Source organism: Colletes latitarsis, chromosome 10 (assembly GCF_051014445.1).
Source record: "Colletes latitarsis isolate SP2378_abdomen chromosome 10, iyColLati1, whole genome shotgun sequence".
Classification (NCBI taxonomy): Eukaryota; Metazoa; Arthropoda; class Insecta; order Hymenoptera; family Colletidae; genus Colletes; species Colletes latitarsis.
Genome location: NC_135143.1, coordinates 4,690,058 through 4,708,011, shown reverse-complemented (window position 1 = coordinate 4,708,011; position 17,954 = coordinate 4,690,058). Strand labels below are relative to the sequence as shown.

The 17,954-nt window shown below is 34.6% G+C and overlaps 1 protein-coding gene across 6 annotated transcripts in view; it reads right to left on the bottom strand.

Annotated features, from left to right (window-relative positions):
• The window catches only part of Kair1d (Kainate-type ionotropic glutamate receptor subunit 1D), an 881,193-nt gene that overhangs the window by 324,295 nt on the left and 538,944 nt on the right, over positions 1-17,954 (bottom strand). For all 6 annotated transcript variants that reach the window (XM_076774728.1, XM_076774730.1, XM_076774725.1 and 3 more), the window contains one exon: positions 9,389-9,573. In XM_076774728.1, coding sequence (XP_076630843.1) covers positions 9,389-9,573 — 185 coding nt within the window. The remainder of the gene's footprint in view (positions 1-9,388; positions 9,574-17,954) is intronic.

The window sequence follows — 17,954 nt, the reverse complement described above, 5'->3', positions numbered from 1 at the left end:
ACTTGAATCTAGGACAATTGTTGCAGATATGTAATTTTTATACAACTTGATTAACGGCAATATTTACTACCCTCAATTCTTGAATTTAATCAATTTTGATGCCCCCACAAGGACATCTAGATTCTCAAGCACATTTCTCCCTGACGTTAACAGATACAGATTTGGAATGGTAGATCCACTCAATTGTCTTTGTCTGATCGCAAACTCTCATTGTACCACTTTGCATTTTTTTACGGGCAGTACTGTATCACTCAAAAACTATGTATTTAAACTTTTTTAACATTTTATCCTTACGTTGTTTACCTGATTCGCATTAAAATTAACTTTATCACCTTATATTGATTATTATGTTCTACTTCTTTGTACACAAATGGATCTTCCCGTTTATTGAATAAATAAATAAATATTAAGATTTTTATGATTATCCTGTCCTTCGTAACCAAACAATTTCTTTCTGTATAGTGTTTACAGAATCGTTCTATATTATTTATTACTGAAGATGACCAAATTTCTGGTCGAAATTAAATTTACGCGATAACGAGTATCCTTCACGTTGAATTTGTCAAATAAATTCCTAATGAAAAAGTTTCTATTTGAAAAGCATCGATCGCGCAACTGCTGCAATCACTTGATTTACAAAGCACTCAGAAATTTGCGGATAAAAGTTTCTAATCTCTGTTGAGTTTCCAACAAACTGTCGGGAGCCAATAAATGATGATTTCCAGTTGCGTGAGCCGACTTTGAAGAACGTCGATCAAAGAGGGATGAACGACATGGCACTACAAAGAGCGTAAAAATTACCGCGTCAGAGTAAGAATTTCAATTATAGTTTAAACGCACACGGGGAAATTGAATCCTAGTCATGCGTTAGACGTCACGAGCTTCCATATCACGGCAACGATAGTGCCGAATTCCTCGAATTCCGACCGCCGAAATGCTTCAACTTGCGCTGTCGTCGATAAAGGGCCGTATTGCTATCGGCCAAAAATAATGATTGCGCGCCATTGAGCAATCGCGACGCCTAATTAAGGGGTTAGGTCTAAAATTTTGAAAAATTCGATAATTTGTTTTTTGGCTTAAATAATAGTTTGAAGCCTTAAATTATGCGAAAGGTCCCAGTGCCGAAACAATGTTTTTGCTGAAAATTTAGAGCCTCGGAACTATGTTTCACAAAACGGTGTGCAGAATTACTCCAGTTCTAATTAATCAATTGCTTTGAAAATTTACAGTTATCTTTACTATTATATTTATTAAGCATTGACGATCCGTTTTTTTAAAAATTGTCTAATAATTCTGCAAAATATTAATAATAAAACTCGATTTTTGATAAAATTCGATTTTAGGTTTCAAATATCTGCCATATTGTTCATTTTTATACAAATTGAAATGTCTCATCGTCAATGTTAAGGACTTTTATCATAGTTAATGGAATATTTCGGTTTTTATTGTAGACAACAACCATTTTACCATAATCCTGCACACCAGTTAGGCATCAAAAAATGAAGTGACTCGGGAACATGGCGCTGTGTAGGCTTAATTATAAATATTTTTTAAACATTGCCAACGGCTTTTTTCAATATTTGTTATACCTAAATACAGTGCAAAGTCTCAGGATAATTGACTGCTTACTTTTTCTTCATTGTAACTTAAAAAATTGCCTTGTTTTCCATACCGCTAGAGTTACCTAACCCCTTAAGGTGACCAGACAGTCAGAAAATCGATTTTCTTTTTTTTGTTTTCGAAAGTAATACTACATACGTTCCTCTTCCAATTTAACACAATGATCTGAAACTCTTCTACTATATTAGTCCTCAAAGTCGTTTTCTTCTCCTATCCAAAAGCAAATCTCAATTCACTTTCCTTAATGAATTGTCTATCTGCAACAAGTATCGAGAAGGGGAATACATCTGTTACCATCCACACGCTACAGCCTCGACTAACGAATCGATTTGTGAGATCGATCTATTATCTCCTCACATCAATAAAATTCCAACCTCGTGTACAACAAAAACTATTAAAGCATTGATAAAAACTTGGAACTATATAGCAAAAAATCAATGGATCTATGTTCTTCATGAACCAACTACGCTTACTGTCATGTGCGAAGAAAGTCAGAACCTTATGGGGGATGTTCTCGAAAAGAGAGGAATTACACATCTCCAACCTCGCTGAAAGGATACAGCAACTTATGTGTGGTTGAAACTACACACGGAATTAATAAGATGAATATTCTGGATGATGACTGTTGTATTTTGATGTCTCATCGAGAAATAATTGAATCTGATAAAAAGCTACTAGCATATTAGCCAATAGCATACAAGATCAACAACTTGTACAAAAAAGAGATAAATACGATTTCACATCGAGCGAGCTAGATACAATTTCACGACTAGCGAGATAGACGCAATTTCACAACGAGCGAAGATACACTCCCAGACAAAATAATAATGCACGCGAGCTGTCTTCGTTTCCTTGTAATCGGGTTATGTTAGCGTGAAAATTTGTAGTAAAATGTAAAACGTATTTTCCATAAACATGTAGACATAACATAGATTGATATTACTTCAATAAGGTTTCTTAGTTAGAAGAGAAAGACATAATCCGATGCAGACAAAATGATAGCACTCTTCAAAGATAAAGATATACATTTCATATAACACAATTACATCTTTCATATAACAAAGGTATACATACTTTATATAAATATATATATATATACTAAACTATACTTTTCTAATAATGTGTACAACCTCCTTTGATTTCTATGACTTCCACCATCATTTTAGGTAAAAAATTATACAGGGTGTTCAGCCACCCCTGGGAAAAATTTTAATAGGAGATTCTAGAAGCCAAAATAAGACGAAAAGCAAGAATACTAATTTGTTGATGGTTATTAACGTTTAAAGTTCCGTCCGTACTGAATTTTTTTCTAGAAAGTGGGTAGGATTTCGGGGGTAGGTCTATTCATCAAAAATTATTGTAATTGACTCCCGCAACAGAAAATAATTTTTTTAGAATGATTTGAAATTTTTTAATTTCGCCGAAAAATTTAGGCACCTATCACCTGTCGATTTTTCTTAAAAATTCGTTTCTCATTTCTCATAAATTTGTTTGACGCTGTATGAAAATGGTATCTAATACTTTTTTGTAGGCACCCATGGGTTCTGCTTCAGAAAAAAATTTCAATGAGATACCTTTACTATTGTAGAAGTTATGGCCGTTTAAAAATTGGACCACTTTTATGGGGTTTTTCACATTTTAGGGAATCAAGGAGCAAGTTTCCCAATATTTTTTTAATTTCTACATATTCTCTACTAAAATACACGTTGACTGATTTTTTAAACATTAAAATCCTTCAATACGTTCAGAAGTTATGACGTTTTAAAGATTCGCATGAAATTTCAGGGAAGCATTTCCGGCCTCACATTAGATTTTCTGTAAAGAATTTTTTTCTCGAAAGTGCGCAGGAATTTAGGGATATGTCTATTCACAATAAATGCTAATAATTGATCCCTGTAACTAAATATAATTTTTTTAGTATGAATTAAAATTTTTTAATTTCGTCTAAATATTTCAGTACCTACTCGAATTTTTTTCTCGAAAGTGGATAAGATTTTAGGGGTATGTGTATTCACCAAAAATGATTGCAATCGACCCCCGCAACCAAAAATAATTTTTTCAGAATGATTTGAAATTCTTTAATTTGATTTTTTAATAACTTTTTAACGAACCCTCAGTCAAGAAATTGATATTCTTGATTTTCGTCTTATTTTGGCCTCTAGAATCTCCTATTAAAAGTTTTCCTAAGGTTGGTCGAACACCCTGTATATATGTAATATTATATTACAATAACAATTAAAGTTAGAATAAGCGATGTATAGGTGTTGATTTGATGAACACAGTATGGATGAATGAGAGTGTAACTATGTTAAAAACTATTATTCTATATTTTCAGCTTATTTTTTTATGTACATTAACCGCCTTCTCAATTGTACAACTGGATCGGAAATACTCTGTGTACTGTAGAAATTCTACAAAATAAAAGAACTTCATCGAATGATGACGAAATTGATCTTAAAATTATGTAAGTGACATGTAAAACAAATGGAGAAATGGGTACTTATGAAAGGTCGTATCAACATCGCAAGTATAGATCGAATCAACAGTCAATACGGAAAAATAACAATATTTAAATTGCGAATTCCAACGGAATAATTAAAATAATTATATATTAGAATACACTGCTGAATCCATCATAAATAGACGCTTTTATCGATTAGAAAAAGTGATAGTTTTTCGAAAAATAGGGGGAGGGGGGAATTCAATTTTGCAAAAAAATGATTTCTTCAACAAAATTTACACTCAGCTTTATAGACCTCAAGAAACGGTATGACTTCTATTTCAACTATTTTTTGATATCTTTTGTTGTTTACGACTTATAAGCACGTACATAGAAAGGGCGGTTGTGATAAAAGGGTTGATATCTCTCTCAAAGTGCAAAACAGGCACTAACGAATTACACCTTTCTTCTTAGATAGGTCCAATAAATATTTATGTAAAAATTTTCATCAAAATCGGAGTGTATGAGTTGGCGATGTTCCCTTGTAAGGGAACCAATTGAAGTAAGGTCAGTCTATGTTATGTTTAGATATTCGTAAAAGGTACGTTATACATATAACTGAGAGTTTCCACGCTAGCATAATCCTAACTCGAGAAATTAAAAATAGCACGCTTATGTTATCAGTTTGTCCGGGAGTGTACATACAAATTTTACACCGAGTAACGATCAACTATAAAGCTGAGTCTAAGTCCACGTATACAGTCTAATATTTCAAAAATTTGCATATTGAACGACGACGTGCGTGAAGACAGCTTGCAGCCGTACATTCAACATTATACCCATGTGCTCCACATTTTGGTCCAAATAACTTCACATTATGATAGTAAAGCTGAACACATTTCAAATTATTGTCCTTGGCAAACCTTTGATTCCCCTTTATTAACACTAGGTTTACGGAATACGCCAATTTGACGCATTAAGATTCTAAACCTAACGTTACAGAACCCATAAATATTATTTGTTAGCAATTTATATTGGATTTAATTGATGTAATGATACGAATATACATTCTAATTAAAAGAAAAATTGCATTTTAATGTAACTATTAACAGAGCGAATTGCAATAAAAATATGCGCAACGAGTGTCCGTAAACCTAGTGTTAAACATAACGTTACCTTGAGCGGCGACTGATTTTCCAGATCGCTGAGAATAAACGCTACACTATTATTCAGCGCAAAAAGTGATTGATATAGCGCGATAGCGATCTGTGTATCCGAGTAACTTGTATCGACACTTGAGAAGGATTTCTGGCTTTCACTCGACAGCTGTTGCTCGACATGTGTTAGTTTACCCGCCGTATCCCTAGTATTAAAACGCACAGCGTGTTCAAGCCCGCAGTATTAATTTCGTTCACGTCGCTCTCCACGCCCGTTTACGCGGGAACACGTCGAAGTTGTGGAAGCTGCGACGCTGCCGAACGCTTCCTTCACCGAGGTTGGAAATTTCCTCTAATATCTCTAATTACCTCTTACAACTTTGCCGGGCAGAAGACATGCTCTGCCCAATACACCCTCTGGGTCTCGTCTCGAAGTTCATGGATTTCCGAGGACACGGACGGATATTCTAGTAGAAACGAGTGCGTCCTTGAGTGGCGAATGCTAATGGAGAAGTCGGGGGAAGGAGAGGTCATCGGCAACACGCGTGTACGCTCGAGCAAATATTAGGCGACGTGCTCGAGGAGATTTCGCGTGTCTACGAGACAGAACTCTCGTTAAACCGAGAACCGTGGCCGTTGTGTCGCTTTCAGCCACTTTGTGCTCGAGAACTTTCCGTTTATTAAGAGATATTCGGAAACTTCCTCGTTCATTTGTTGTAACTTCTGACTTACGAGCAAGCCCGGCAGCATTCAGAACGCGTAACCGAGAAGGCGAAAAAGTTCCCCTCGCCCGGAAACCACGATTCTCCGGTTCCGCCATAAAGATTCCACCCTCATTCGCGAACCTTCAAGAGGAAATTTTCATTAAGAAGATGATCATTTAGGTAATTATTGGAATTTTTTCTTAATGAAAGTTTGAAGATTATAAATATGGTATGTTATGGTACGGTAACCATTCAATTAATAACTACGCAACTTCATTTGAGCCTTGAAAGACGCATGGGTCGACTGCGTGGACGATGGACGGTTGGGTCTCGTTGGGACGTTGGGTAGACACATACAGTGGGCACAATTTCTATAAGCATACTACTATTTTGAATAAAAATGGCGAACATTTTGATAATATTGTTGCGCCGGGGCGAGGCGTTTTTCAAATAACTCATAATAACACCACGAAATATAGCGTAACACACAACTTATAGACTTAATTTTTACACAAATAGAACGACCATCCACTTCGAGGACTCTCGCGATACTCTCTTTCAAATCATTGCCAGTTCCTGTAGCAACCGGAAAACTCGGGATCTCGCTTCCGTTCGTTCGAAGGAGCAGCTTCACATCGTTGCGGAACAGCCTTCACGTTGCCGCAACGATGCATCTCCAATCCGTCGCAATAATATTATTAAAGAATTAAATGTTATTAACTTAAAAATAAAAAGTTGAAAACAAGAATTCAGGGCGAAGTACATTTCATATACGAATGTATTTCTGATAACAAAACCAAAGATCATTGACACATACCTAGTGAATATAATATTTGTTGCTCTGAATGACATCCCAAACAATTTGACAAAGACCGTTGATTTAGATATCTAGGGTAGTCAGTATAGAATTTTAAAAAGTCATTCTATTTTTGTTATAAACAAAGTATTATAATTTAAAGCAGAGAAAAATGACAAAATTTGTATAAGAACAGTCGTGCTAACCGTCATAGAGACAAGACGTATTTACAAGTTGTCGCGGGTGCCTGAGTGAAACTGAAAGTGGGAGAGTGACAGATGCAAACCAGCGTTAACTTGTGCACTCTCACGAGCACTCAAGTTTTAAAACAACCAATGTCTTTTGAGTACAATGGTCACGACGTCACAAAAGGTCCGCAAATGAATATAGAACCAGAAAACTCAACTGCACCAGTTCGATCAAATCGAAACACATACGCCTTAACGGCAACCAATGAAAACTTTCCAAAAAAGGGCCAAGCAATAACAATGGATTCAATAGAGGGAACTTCAGTTAATGATTACTCAAATGCACTTAAAAAAATTATCAGTCCTGCTTCTATCTGCATCATTCCAAGAATTTCGAATGCTAGAGTTTACATTTATCTAGATTCCAGACACCATCACCAAGATAGAAAACAGTTACAGCTATATGACAATAAATAACAACACTGTGAAAGTGAAACGACTAATTACTCCATCTCAGCGGATGGTACTCTCTAATGTCTAGCCAATGATTCGTGATACGATTGAACAAGTTTTTAAACATAACAAAATTAGAACCATATCCAAAATAACCTTTTTGAGAGTCCGTATCCTCGAACCAGATTATACACACATACTAAGCTTCGGACACAATTATACGTACATTCTGAGATCACAAGTAGGATTCCCGAATCTTTCGACGTAACATAAGAAAATACAACATACAGGATGTTCGGCTACCCCTGAGAAAACTCTTAACAGGAGATTCTAAAAGCCAGAATAAGACGAAAATCAAGAATATCAATTTCTTGACTGAGGGTTCGTTAAAAAGTTATTAAAAAATGAAATTAAAAAATTTCAAATCATTCTGAAAAAATTATTTTTGGTTGCGGGGGTCAATTACAATCATTTTTGATGAATATACATACCCCTAAAATCCTATCCACTTTCGAGAAAAAAATTCGAGTAGGTACTGAAATATTTAGACGAAATTAAAAAATTTCAAATCATACTAAAAAAATTATATTTAGTTACAGGGGTCAATTACAAGCATTTATTATGAATAGACATACCCCCAAAGTCCTACGCACTTTCGAGAAAAAAATTCTTTACCGAAAATCTATTGTGAAGCCAGAAATGCTTTCCTGAAATTCCATGCGAATCTTTAAAATGTCATAACTCCTGAATGGATTGGAGGATTTTAATGTTTCGAACAGCAATCAACGCGTATTTTAGTGGAGAATATGTAGAAATTCTAACAATATTAAAAAAGTTGTTCCTTGATACCGTAAAGTGAGAAAAGCCCCCTAAAACTGGTCCCATTTTCAAACGACCATAGCTCCTACAATAGTAAAGGTACCTCATTGAAATTTTTTTCTGAAGCAAAACCCATGGGTACCTACAATAAAGTATTAGACAACATTTCCGTACAGCGTCAAACAAATTTATTAAACATGAAAAACGAATTTTTAAGAAAAATCGAGAAGAAGGTGCAGGTGTCTAAATTTTGCGACAAAAAAAAATTTCAAATCGTTCTGAAAAAATTATTTTCTGTTGCGGGGGTCAATTACAATCATTTTTGGTCATTAGACATACTCCCGAAATCCTACCCACTTTCTAGAAAAAAATTCAGTACAGGCGGAACTTTAAACGTTAATAACTTTTTAACGAAGCCTCAATCAAGAAGTTGTTATTTTTTATTTTTGTCTTATTTTGGCCTCTAGATTCTCCCATTAAAACTTTTCCTATGGGTGGTCGAATATACTACATATTACTTTTTATCTTTTTAATCTTATTTAGTATATTTTAAAATATGGATAAATATCTAAAATTTTATTTTGTATATGTAAATTCGAAATGCTGATTTTCTATTCTCCTCCTGTTTATATGGATTTCTGAATTAAGAAATTCTAAAAAAACTAAGTTTTTTACTATAAAAAGCATAGGAAAGGAAGTATTTTATTATAGGAACAAACTCTTTGTTTTTCCAAAATTTTTCTTCTTCTCTTAACCATCCACAATTAAAATTACAAAAAATACTGTTGCTCACATATGAGCGTCGTGGTAATGAAAGTGTTAAAAATGTAGTGTTTCAAATTATTATTAAATAAATTGAGAATGAATATTTCAAACATAAAGAGAAATGTTCATATACCCAATTCACATAGGTAGAATGGCGCTCGATCCACGGGTTCAAATTCATCGTTTGCGGAGCAGCATAGCAACGAAGAAAGAGCAAGTGTGCTAATCGTGTGAATAAACTGTCGCGTCGGAGTCGAGAATTGTTCTCGAGGACTTGCTCGAATTCGTCCCTATTTTCTATAGTCGCGGAAGGAACTCGATTAGAGAATAGAAACGCGGAGAGGATGCCGGAGAACGCGGAAGCCGATTTTCGGCAGCCGATGACACCTCAACGAGGGGATTATTCCTAGTGTCTACGTAGTATACTACCCAAAATGTCTACGTACCTTGGAGAGTGTGGTGGGATGCGGATAAAGGTTGACGAGGCAGCTCTGTCGTCTAAGCCGATAGTCCCAACGCGTTTCCAGATGTGGAATCTCCATGGTGTCGCAAATGCTTTGCACGTGCGAGGCGGTGTGAGCGCTCTGCGGGCCAAAAATCGCCGCGACTCCGCTGCGCAGCAAGTGGCATACTGAAATCAAACATGCCACGTTAGGTACACTAATTCATAGACTATTTGCTCATTTAATTCGGTATAGCAATTTCAGGCGTGGGCAAACGGTCCTATGTGACTTTGCTCATAGACCGCAAAGACATGTTGGGTAGCAATTGCTAAATTCGGACTGCTTAATATAGTTCAAATCGTACGTAGAAAATTGAGGTAGTTTGATCAAAGACGAAGAGACAACGCGAAACTCAAACTTTAGGTAAAACTAATCTATGTCCCAGATCGTTTTGTGTAAACTTCGTCTATTGAAACATTTGAAAAATTAATTAACCTCGATATTATTATTATTTATTTTAATACTTGTCTAATAGGATTAGGATGTGTAGTTCGATAGTAATATAAAATGTAATTTATTCAGGTCTAATAAACCATACAGCGACATTACAAAGGTATCGAAACAGAGATGTTTTATAAAACTGTTTCGATAGTAAAGTTTCGACCAGTACTCCAACGTAGAGCGCCATCGTGCGGCCATAAATGTGCCACAGGATGACTTTCAGTTTATATTACACATTCTTTATTTTCTTAACTACTAACATATTCTTTCTTTCTTACTATGTAATGAACTGTTAGGGGCCTTTTAAGCGTTCATGTGAACAGTGTCATATCATAGACGAGATACGCCTTGTATCGTATTTATCGCGTTGCAGACTCATTATAACTACTATTGCATAAGTGTATTTAATTTATATGTTCAGCATTAAACAAATGTCGCGAACTATGTTAAATAGTTGCATATAATTTCTGTATCTTGTTTATTATTCACAATATCATCTACTAATCTAATAATCGAGCTGAAGATGAGAAATAGATATTAACAAAACAAAACTAAAAATGAAAAAGTACTAATTAACACTAAACCTACCGGCACTTCATGTATACCCATTCCTACCATGACCGGCCAAATGACCAGTCTTTCTTTCTCTCTTTTACGAGGCAACGTACTTATAATTTGTGCATTATATGTATAGAAACTTGTGTTTTGATATTTATTCGTAAGATATCCTTCTCATTTATGTTAAAAAAATTTTTAATTTTCATCGGATAGAAGATAAAACGCCCTTGAAAACGAATTTCGTTCCAAGTCGATACCGTAGTTAGTTCTAGAGAAAACACTTATTTAAGAAAAAGTACTGGCTAGTAATTACGCAAACATCTTTTATTTAAGTTTAAATTAATTTTCAATTAAATAAACAATTTCTAATCCAGTTTTATCGTACACTAGTCGTACGATCAGTAGGAATTGCTGAAACTTCTTTGGATATATAGCATCAAAGTAAATGTCAAAATAAATATGGAAGATAGCATAAATTATAATAATTGTTAGACTCACAGAATAGAGGATGAAATGCCCTTTAAAATGAGCGTTTGTACAAGCCGATAGCGTTATTAGTTCCGGAGATATAGCGATTTTAGTTTCAAGTCGATACGGTGGCTAGTTTCGGAGATACGAGGGTTCAAAGCGTTTGTTTACGTTTCATTCTAATCAATGAACTCCCGCGCGTGACCATAGTAGACAGTGCGTAGTAAATTCTTAGAAATACTACGACTTCCTTGTCACGTGACTGTCTCGACTCACGCGCGAGAAAGAGGTACGACGCAACGCGTCAAACGGAGACAGAGATAGTTAAATTAAGAAAAATACCCCTTTACATAAATTACGATATCTCGAAAACGAAAAGTCGGATCGACAAAAACCAAAAACCATTTCAAAGAGGAAGCTTTGTCGCTGCCAACGGTGGCTCAATTATGAAGAAAATATTAATAGTTTCGAAACTGCACGTAATTAAAGTTTTAGTATTTTTAATGCGCATCAATAGCCTTTTCTAAGGCGGAGAGCGGAATTTTGAAAATTACCTTTTACATAAATTACGATATCTCGAAAACGGAAAGTCGGATCGACAAAAACCAAAAACCATTTCAAAGAGGAAGCTTTGTCGCTGCCAACGGTGGCTCAATTATGAAGAAAATATTAATAGTTTCGAAACTGCACGTAATTAAAGTTTTAGTATTTTTAATGCACGTCAATAGCCTTTTCTAAGGCGAAGAGCGGAATTTTGAAAATTACCTTTTACATAAATTACGATATCTCGAAAACGGAAAGTCGGATCGACAAAAACCAAAAACCATTTTAAAGGAGAAGCTTTGCCGCTGCCAACAGTGGCTCAATTATTAAAAAACACTAGTAGTTTCGGAACTGCACGCGTCTAAAGTTTAACTATTTTTAATATGCGTTGTTAGACTGTTCTAGGAATTTTTCCCGGAGGTGGCCAAACACCTCGTATACGCTCTTCAATCGACTGCCAATATCCCGGTATTTAAGGCAGTGTCTGCTAGGATGGCTTACCGACGTGTCCGCTAGCAGATTCGGAACGAAACTCCTCTCCCAATCCTTTTCCTTTCATCTGTTTCACAGGACTCGATATATTAAGGTAATCACGTTAATGCATTTAATAATTCATTTCATAACACGGCCGTGTTGCTCCTATCTACGAGGTAATGACTTATTGAATGCAGTAATTAGTCGTGACAGATAATATTATTGTAGGATTTAACGAAGAGAATTTATTTGAGGAAAATGAATTGAACATACATATAATTATATAACCAAATTAGAATCACGTCTGTCTTTCACAATCACTCAACCCTTTTGCACATAAATTAACATTCAACAAAACTACAGCGTGGCACAAATATTCAATACAAATCTCCTACATTATATATATTTTGCAATTGGATTCGTTCCTCATTAAAGACTTTGGTCCGAGTATGCCATTGCTTTCCCTTTTTTCTGTACAATTAACGTATATAACAAGGCTATGAGGTACCACGAAACGACATTAATTTTTATCCGAGTTTGCGTATCTTTACGGATTTCGCGAGTTTTTTGAGCTTGTAGATTTAACAGTCTTACAAGCTACCGTGTTCGGTCGCGTTCTGATTAATTATTAGAATGAACGGTGCATTCATTTCACTAGTAGCTTCGTGTTTTATTCGCTGAGGCCATTGAAAGGGACGCAAAGAAACTCGGTAAAGCTATCGTACTTTATGATCAATGATAAATAAGTTTTACTGGTGATAAAAGAGTTACCGGTTGAAACTGGCAGAAATATCTCGAGAAATATCCGTATTTCAAATATCTTTCCTTGATGCTTTAGTCGGGAAAATATTAAGTAATTACGTCGCACTGAAAGAAATTTATTTTGAAAGAAAAATATAACGTCAGACAAGTTCACAGTTCTATAACAGAAGGCCTCGAAGAGGTTAGATTTTAATGAATTTGTTATGGGATTGATGGCCTATACATATGGAAAATTTGCATAAAATTTTAGACGAATTTGATCATAAATTTGTAATAAATAATTAAATCAATACTCGAACAATTTCTATCGCTCGATATACAGGATTAGAGTCTTGTGTCTTTTTTAAGTTGGAAAAATAAATCAAGGATGTACAATAAAATTTTTTTTTGCACAATAAACTTCATTTTCGATTTAATTGGATTTGAAAATTTGTTTTATTCTACATACATTTTCGTCTTATTCTTTTACGTTGGATCCACCCCTGATTACTCCGCAATTATTAGAACACCATAGATAGAAGTCACTGTGCTATAATTGCCACGAGATTACTAGTATTACCACTGGTACAAACTTTCGTTTTCGTTTTAGCTTTCAATATATTATTCACTTATTATTATTAAAATATACGAATGTTAAAAGTGTAAAAACATGTTTTCAATTGTAAGTGATGTAATTTTATTTCACACTTTTGCAAGTAATCGAATAAAATCTATCATATGCACAGTAGAAAGCCAATTTATATTTTGAAGTATTATATAAACTATACTAAAATTACATAAACTATAATTCTACGTGATTTGCTTGGAAATTAAGTAAAAATAAAGAAATATTTTACATTGTTAATGACATTAACTTCCTTCTTGATACAAATAACTATTTTCCGTGTAAACGACTTTCTTTTAAACATTCGTAATGTAGAAGTAATTTATGATTTCATTAAATAAATTGACCTTCTTCTAAACAAAAGTATAAAATAACATTGCATAAATTACAATTAAGAACATCTTTTGTCATTTCTTTTAAAATATTTTATTTAATGGGAAAAATGTAAAATAAAGTTAATTTTATCGAACTCCTATTCCCTTCTTCGTATAAATAAATTTACTTATAGGTATGGAAATTTTACTTTTCTATTAATTTGTTCCATCATACTTAATGTCTACTTATGAAAAGAGGATTTATTACAATGTAATTTCTGCTTTAGTGTTTAAATTAGGAGAAGATAATATCTATATCGCTCATTATTCCTCTTCATCCATTATTCCTTGAATAAAAATTACAAATCGTATTATAACGAATTAGAAAGAATTACACTTTATTTGAATAACTGTCTAGTCTAATATACAGAGTGTTCGGCCAACCCAGGGGCAAATTTTAATGGGAGATTCTAGAGGCCAAAATAAGACGAAAATCAAGAATAGCAATTTCTTGATTGAGATTTCGTTAAAAAGTTATTAAAAAATTAAATTAAAAAATTTCAAATCATTCTGAAAAAATTATTTTTGATTACGGGGGTCAATTACAATTATTTTTGGTGAGTAGACACACCCCCGAAATCCTACGCACTTTCGAGAAAAAAATTCGCGTAGGGAGACAAATTTTTCGACAAAATTAAAAAATTCCAAACCGTCCTACAACAATTATCTTTGATTGCAGAGGTCAAGTACAATCAGTTTTAGTGATTAGACATACCTTTGAATTTCTATGCATTTTCGAGAAAAAAATTCCTTACCGAAAATATGAGTGGCTAAAAATGTTAGCCCGAAATTTCATGCGTATCTTTAAAATGTCATAACTCCTGAACGGATTGGACGATTTTAATGTTTCAAAAGGCAAACAACGCGTATTTTGGTGAAGAATATGTAGAAGTCGCAAAAATATTCGAAAAGTTAATCCTTCACCCCGCAAAATGAGTAAAATCCCATGAAAATTGTCCAATTTTCAAACAGCCATAACTACTACAATTATGAATATATTTCAATGAAACGTTTTTTTGAGGTAGATCTCATGGGTATCTACAAAAAAGTATTAAACAACTTTTCTGTGGGGTGTCAAACAAAATTACTAAAAATCAAGAACAAATTTTTAAACAAAATCGTCAGGGAGTAGGTGCCTTTTTCAACGAAACAAACAATTTCAAATCGTTCTGGAAAAATTATTTTCAGTTGCGGAGATCAATTACAATCATTTTTGGTGAATAGACATACCTCCGAAATGTTACGCACTTTTGAGAAAGAAATTCGTCTGTGTTCGCAGATTACCGTTCTACACGTGGACCTTTAAACATTAATAACTTTTTAACGAAGCCTCGATCAACAAATTAATATTCTTGATTTTCGTCTTATTTTGGCCTCTAGAATCTCCCATTAAAATTTTTCCCACGGGTGGCTGAACACCCTGTATATTGATCGTATTATTTAAATAAAATGTTATTTGTCTCTCGTTTAAATCATATATTAAATCATATATAATCATATAATACATTTTAAAAGATAAACAGTGGTTAGAAATATATACCATATTGTTAGGGGATCCATGATGGTCGCGATGCAGTGTACATTGTTTTGTTTTTCTTTTGTTCAGTTCGAATATGTCTCCCGGTGAGTACGCGTCGCCTATGTATACACACGTTTCTCTTTAACCTACTCCTAAATACACATTTATTTTGAATATTTATATCGAATGTGTCAGCTTATTACAAAACCCAACACATATAAAATAATTTTACAAGTAGTATTGCATTTATACACATGCATTCGCCATATCAGAGGAAAGATTTTTTAAACGGTATTCTCGACAATATCTTCATAAATCATTCAGACATATAGTCACAGCAAGAATCTTTGAAGCAATTTCACCGCAACCGTGCATTCGAATCGCACGGAAACACAGCGAAGCGTGGAAGCTCATCACCAATAGGAAGAGTTTTATTCGACCGGTACCTTTTGATCATTTATTCCGAGGAAAACCCATCTAATGGTTCTTATAGGCTGAAATATTCTGTCAAAAAAGGATCGATCAACGATCGGGGCTCCCCATGGTACCCGCGTGCATCCTCCCAATTGATGAAATCTCTATAATCGACCCGCAATGTCAGCTCCTGGGAGAAGCTGAAACCTCAAAGTAATACCGGACAACGCTGGCGGCGTTTTAAGGTTGAAGTATGATATGCGCTATATTGAAATTCCAAATGCAATTTCACTCGACGGCCGCAGGCGAGTGTGGCCGTCCAGGGAAACATATCGAAACGTAGTCCTTCCCGCGTAAAAATGAAAGGAAATAAAAAAAAGAAATTCGTCAGGGATGAAAGTTTACGTTGCTGTAAAACACGTGTGAAACGAAACTAATGAAAGAGTACACCACGCGAGTATTTTTACCGATTATCTTCTTTATATACATCATATCTGTTAGAATATTCAGTTTTAATTTCGCGCCTTCTGTTATTAAGTGATGCCGCCATGTGGCGTTATAACAGGTTAAGCTTTCCGTGTTTCCTTGGTGTGTGGTTCTTTTTCCTTATTAATAAAGGTTATCTACTGAGTTATAAGTTTGATTTCTGTACGAAATTAAGTCTAATTACTAAACAATATCGTTTGCAGCGCTCATCAGATTCAGACAGTCTGCGTTGTTTGTGTACTTTATTTGGGGAGGGGGCGATTTTGTTAAATGTTTGTGCAAAAATAGGCTTAAGAACAATTTTTTTACTGTAGTTTTTATTTATTCGTTAAACGAATTGTGGTCTCGAGTGTTACAATATTCTCATTGTCTAATAAACGATGAAACTTGACGTTGTTTGTTCACATCAATCAGAACGAAAATTGTATTATCGAAAGACATTCTATTATTATTGTCAAGTGTTTAGCGAGCTATAATCCTCTGTATAATCCCTTCTTACCATTTCATATGGTGTCCATAATGTATGAAAAATTGATTCTTGTAAAATGATGATGTCTTTGTGTACCGTTTCATATTTTCGTTGGTCCGCCACTGTATATTAAATAGGCAACAAAGTACAAACCGAATAAAAACAGGTGTACACGTAGCGCGGCCATGTTAAACTCAGCGAGAAGTATCTGCATACTAGTATCTCAGTACTGTTCTCAGGGCTAGTAGGGCCTGACGATATCAATCGAATATTGATCATATGGAATCACTGGATTTCTTACAATTATATTAATCGTTAAAAATAAAAATATATAGAGTGTAAACGAAAAAGTATACTGCATTATTTTTACCATCAGATTCCTTTTTAAAATCTCATACAATCTATTATTCGCTAGAGAAAAAGAAATAATGTTTATTGTTTCAGGATGCACACAGCCGGTGGTTAAACTAACTTATAGAAATGTTATTCGAATGAATTTCTGGTTCGACGACGAACGAAGGAGCTGGTCTCGTTCTCGAAATCATCTGCATTCGGGTATAAAAAATTCAACGTCTTCACGAGAAGTAACAGGAAAAGGAAGTCTGTGGCAAAAAGTTTCTCTCGTTCTTGGAATATTCTCTTTGTTCAATAACGGTAGACATTTGCGGCGGGAGAAAATATTCGGAAGATAAAAGGGAGGAAAATGTGTTTCAGCATTTTCGACATCACCGCACTGCTTATTCCTCCTCCTCCTCCCCCTCCCCTCCTCATCTCGAGCGCACATACGCTGCAGAACAAATGCAACACTCAGTGATATTTTGCAAAGATCTCTGTTGGGAGACGCGGTATGCGCAGTCGCTCGTACCTGGCTGGCATCATCCTGGATTTTCAAGCAGACAGGATTATCGTTTACTAATGTATAAAAGCCAACTGTCGAGCTTTCTGCAGCTTGAGAAACACCAGCTGATCCTTTTGTCTTGCACAAACAGCAGTTCAACTGTGTCTAATGGCCTCGGATTTCCTTTAAACTCTGTATCATCGCACGACAAAGTTATCACGTACAAAAATATCGTGGTGCACATTATCACGCGACACAGGCAAAAATATTTCGCGTCGAGTCATCACAATAATTTTCAATTACACTTTTGCAACTACCTTTTCTACTTTGACTAGAAAATTTGTACTTTAATGTTTTTTACGTTCGTTGGTAATTATTCGACTGCGGATGTTTATGCATGTAAAATATGCAAAGAACAGAGGAAATTTATGTACGTAACGTATGCAGAAAAAATATGCTAATTATGTAAATAGTACGTAGAATATACATTTACTGTGTAGGATGTAATTCAAACTATTGTAACGTCTTTTTGAAAAATAAATTTGTTTTTGATCAGTTT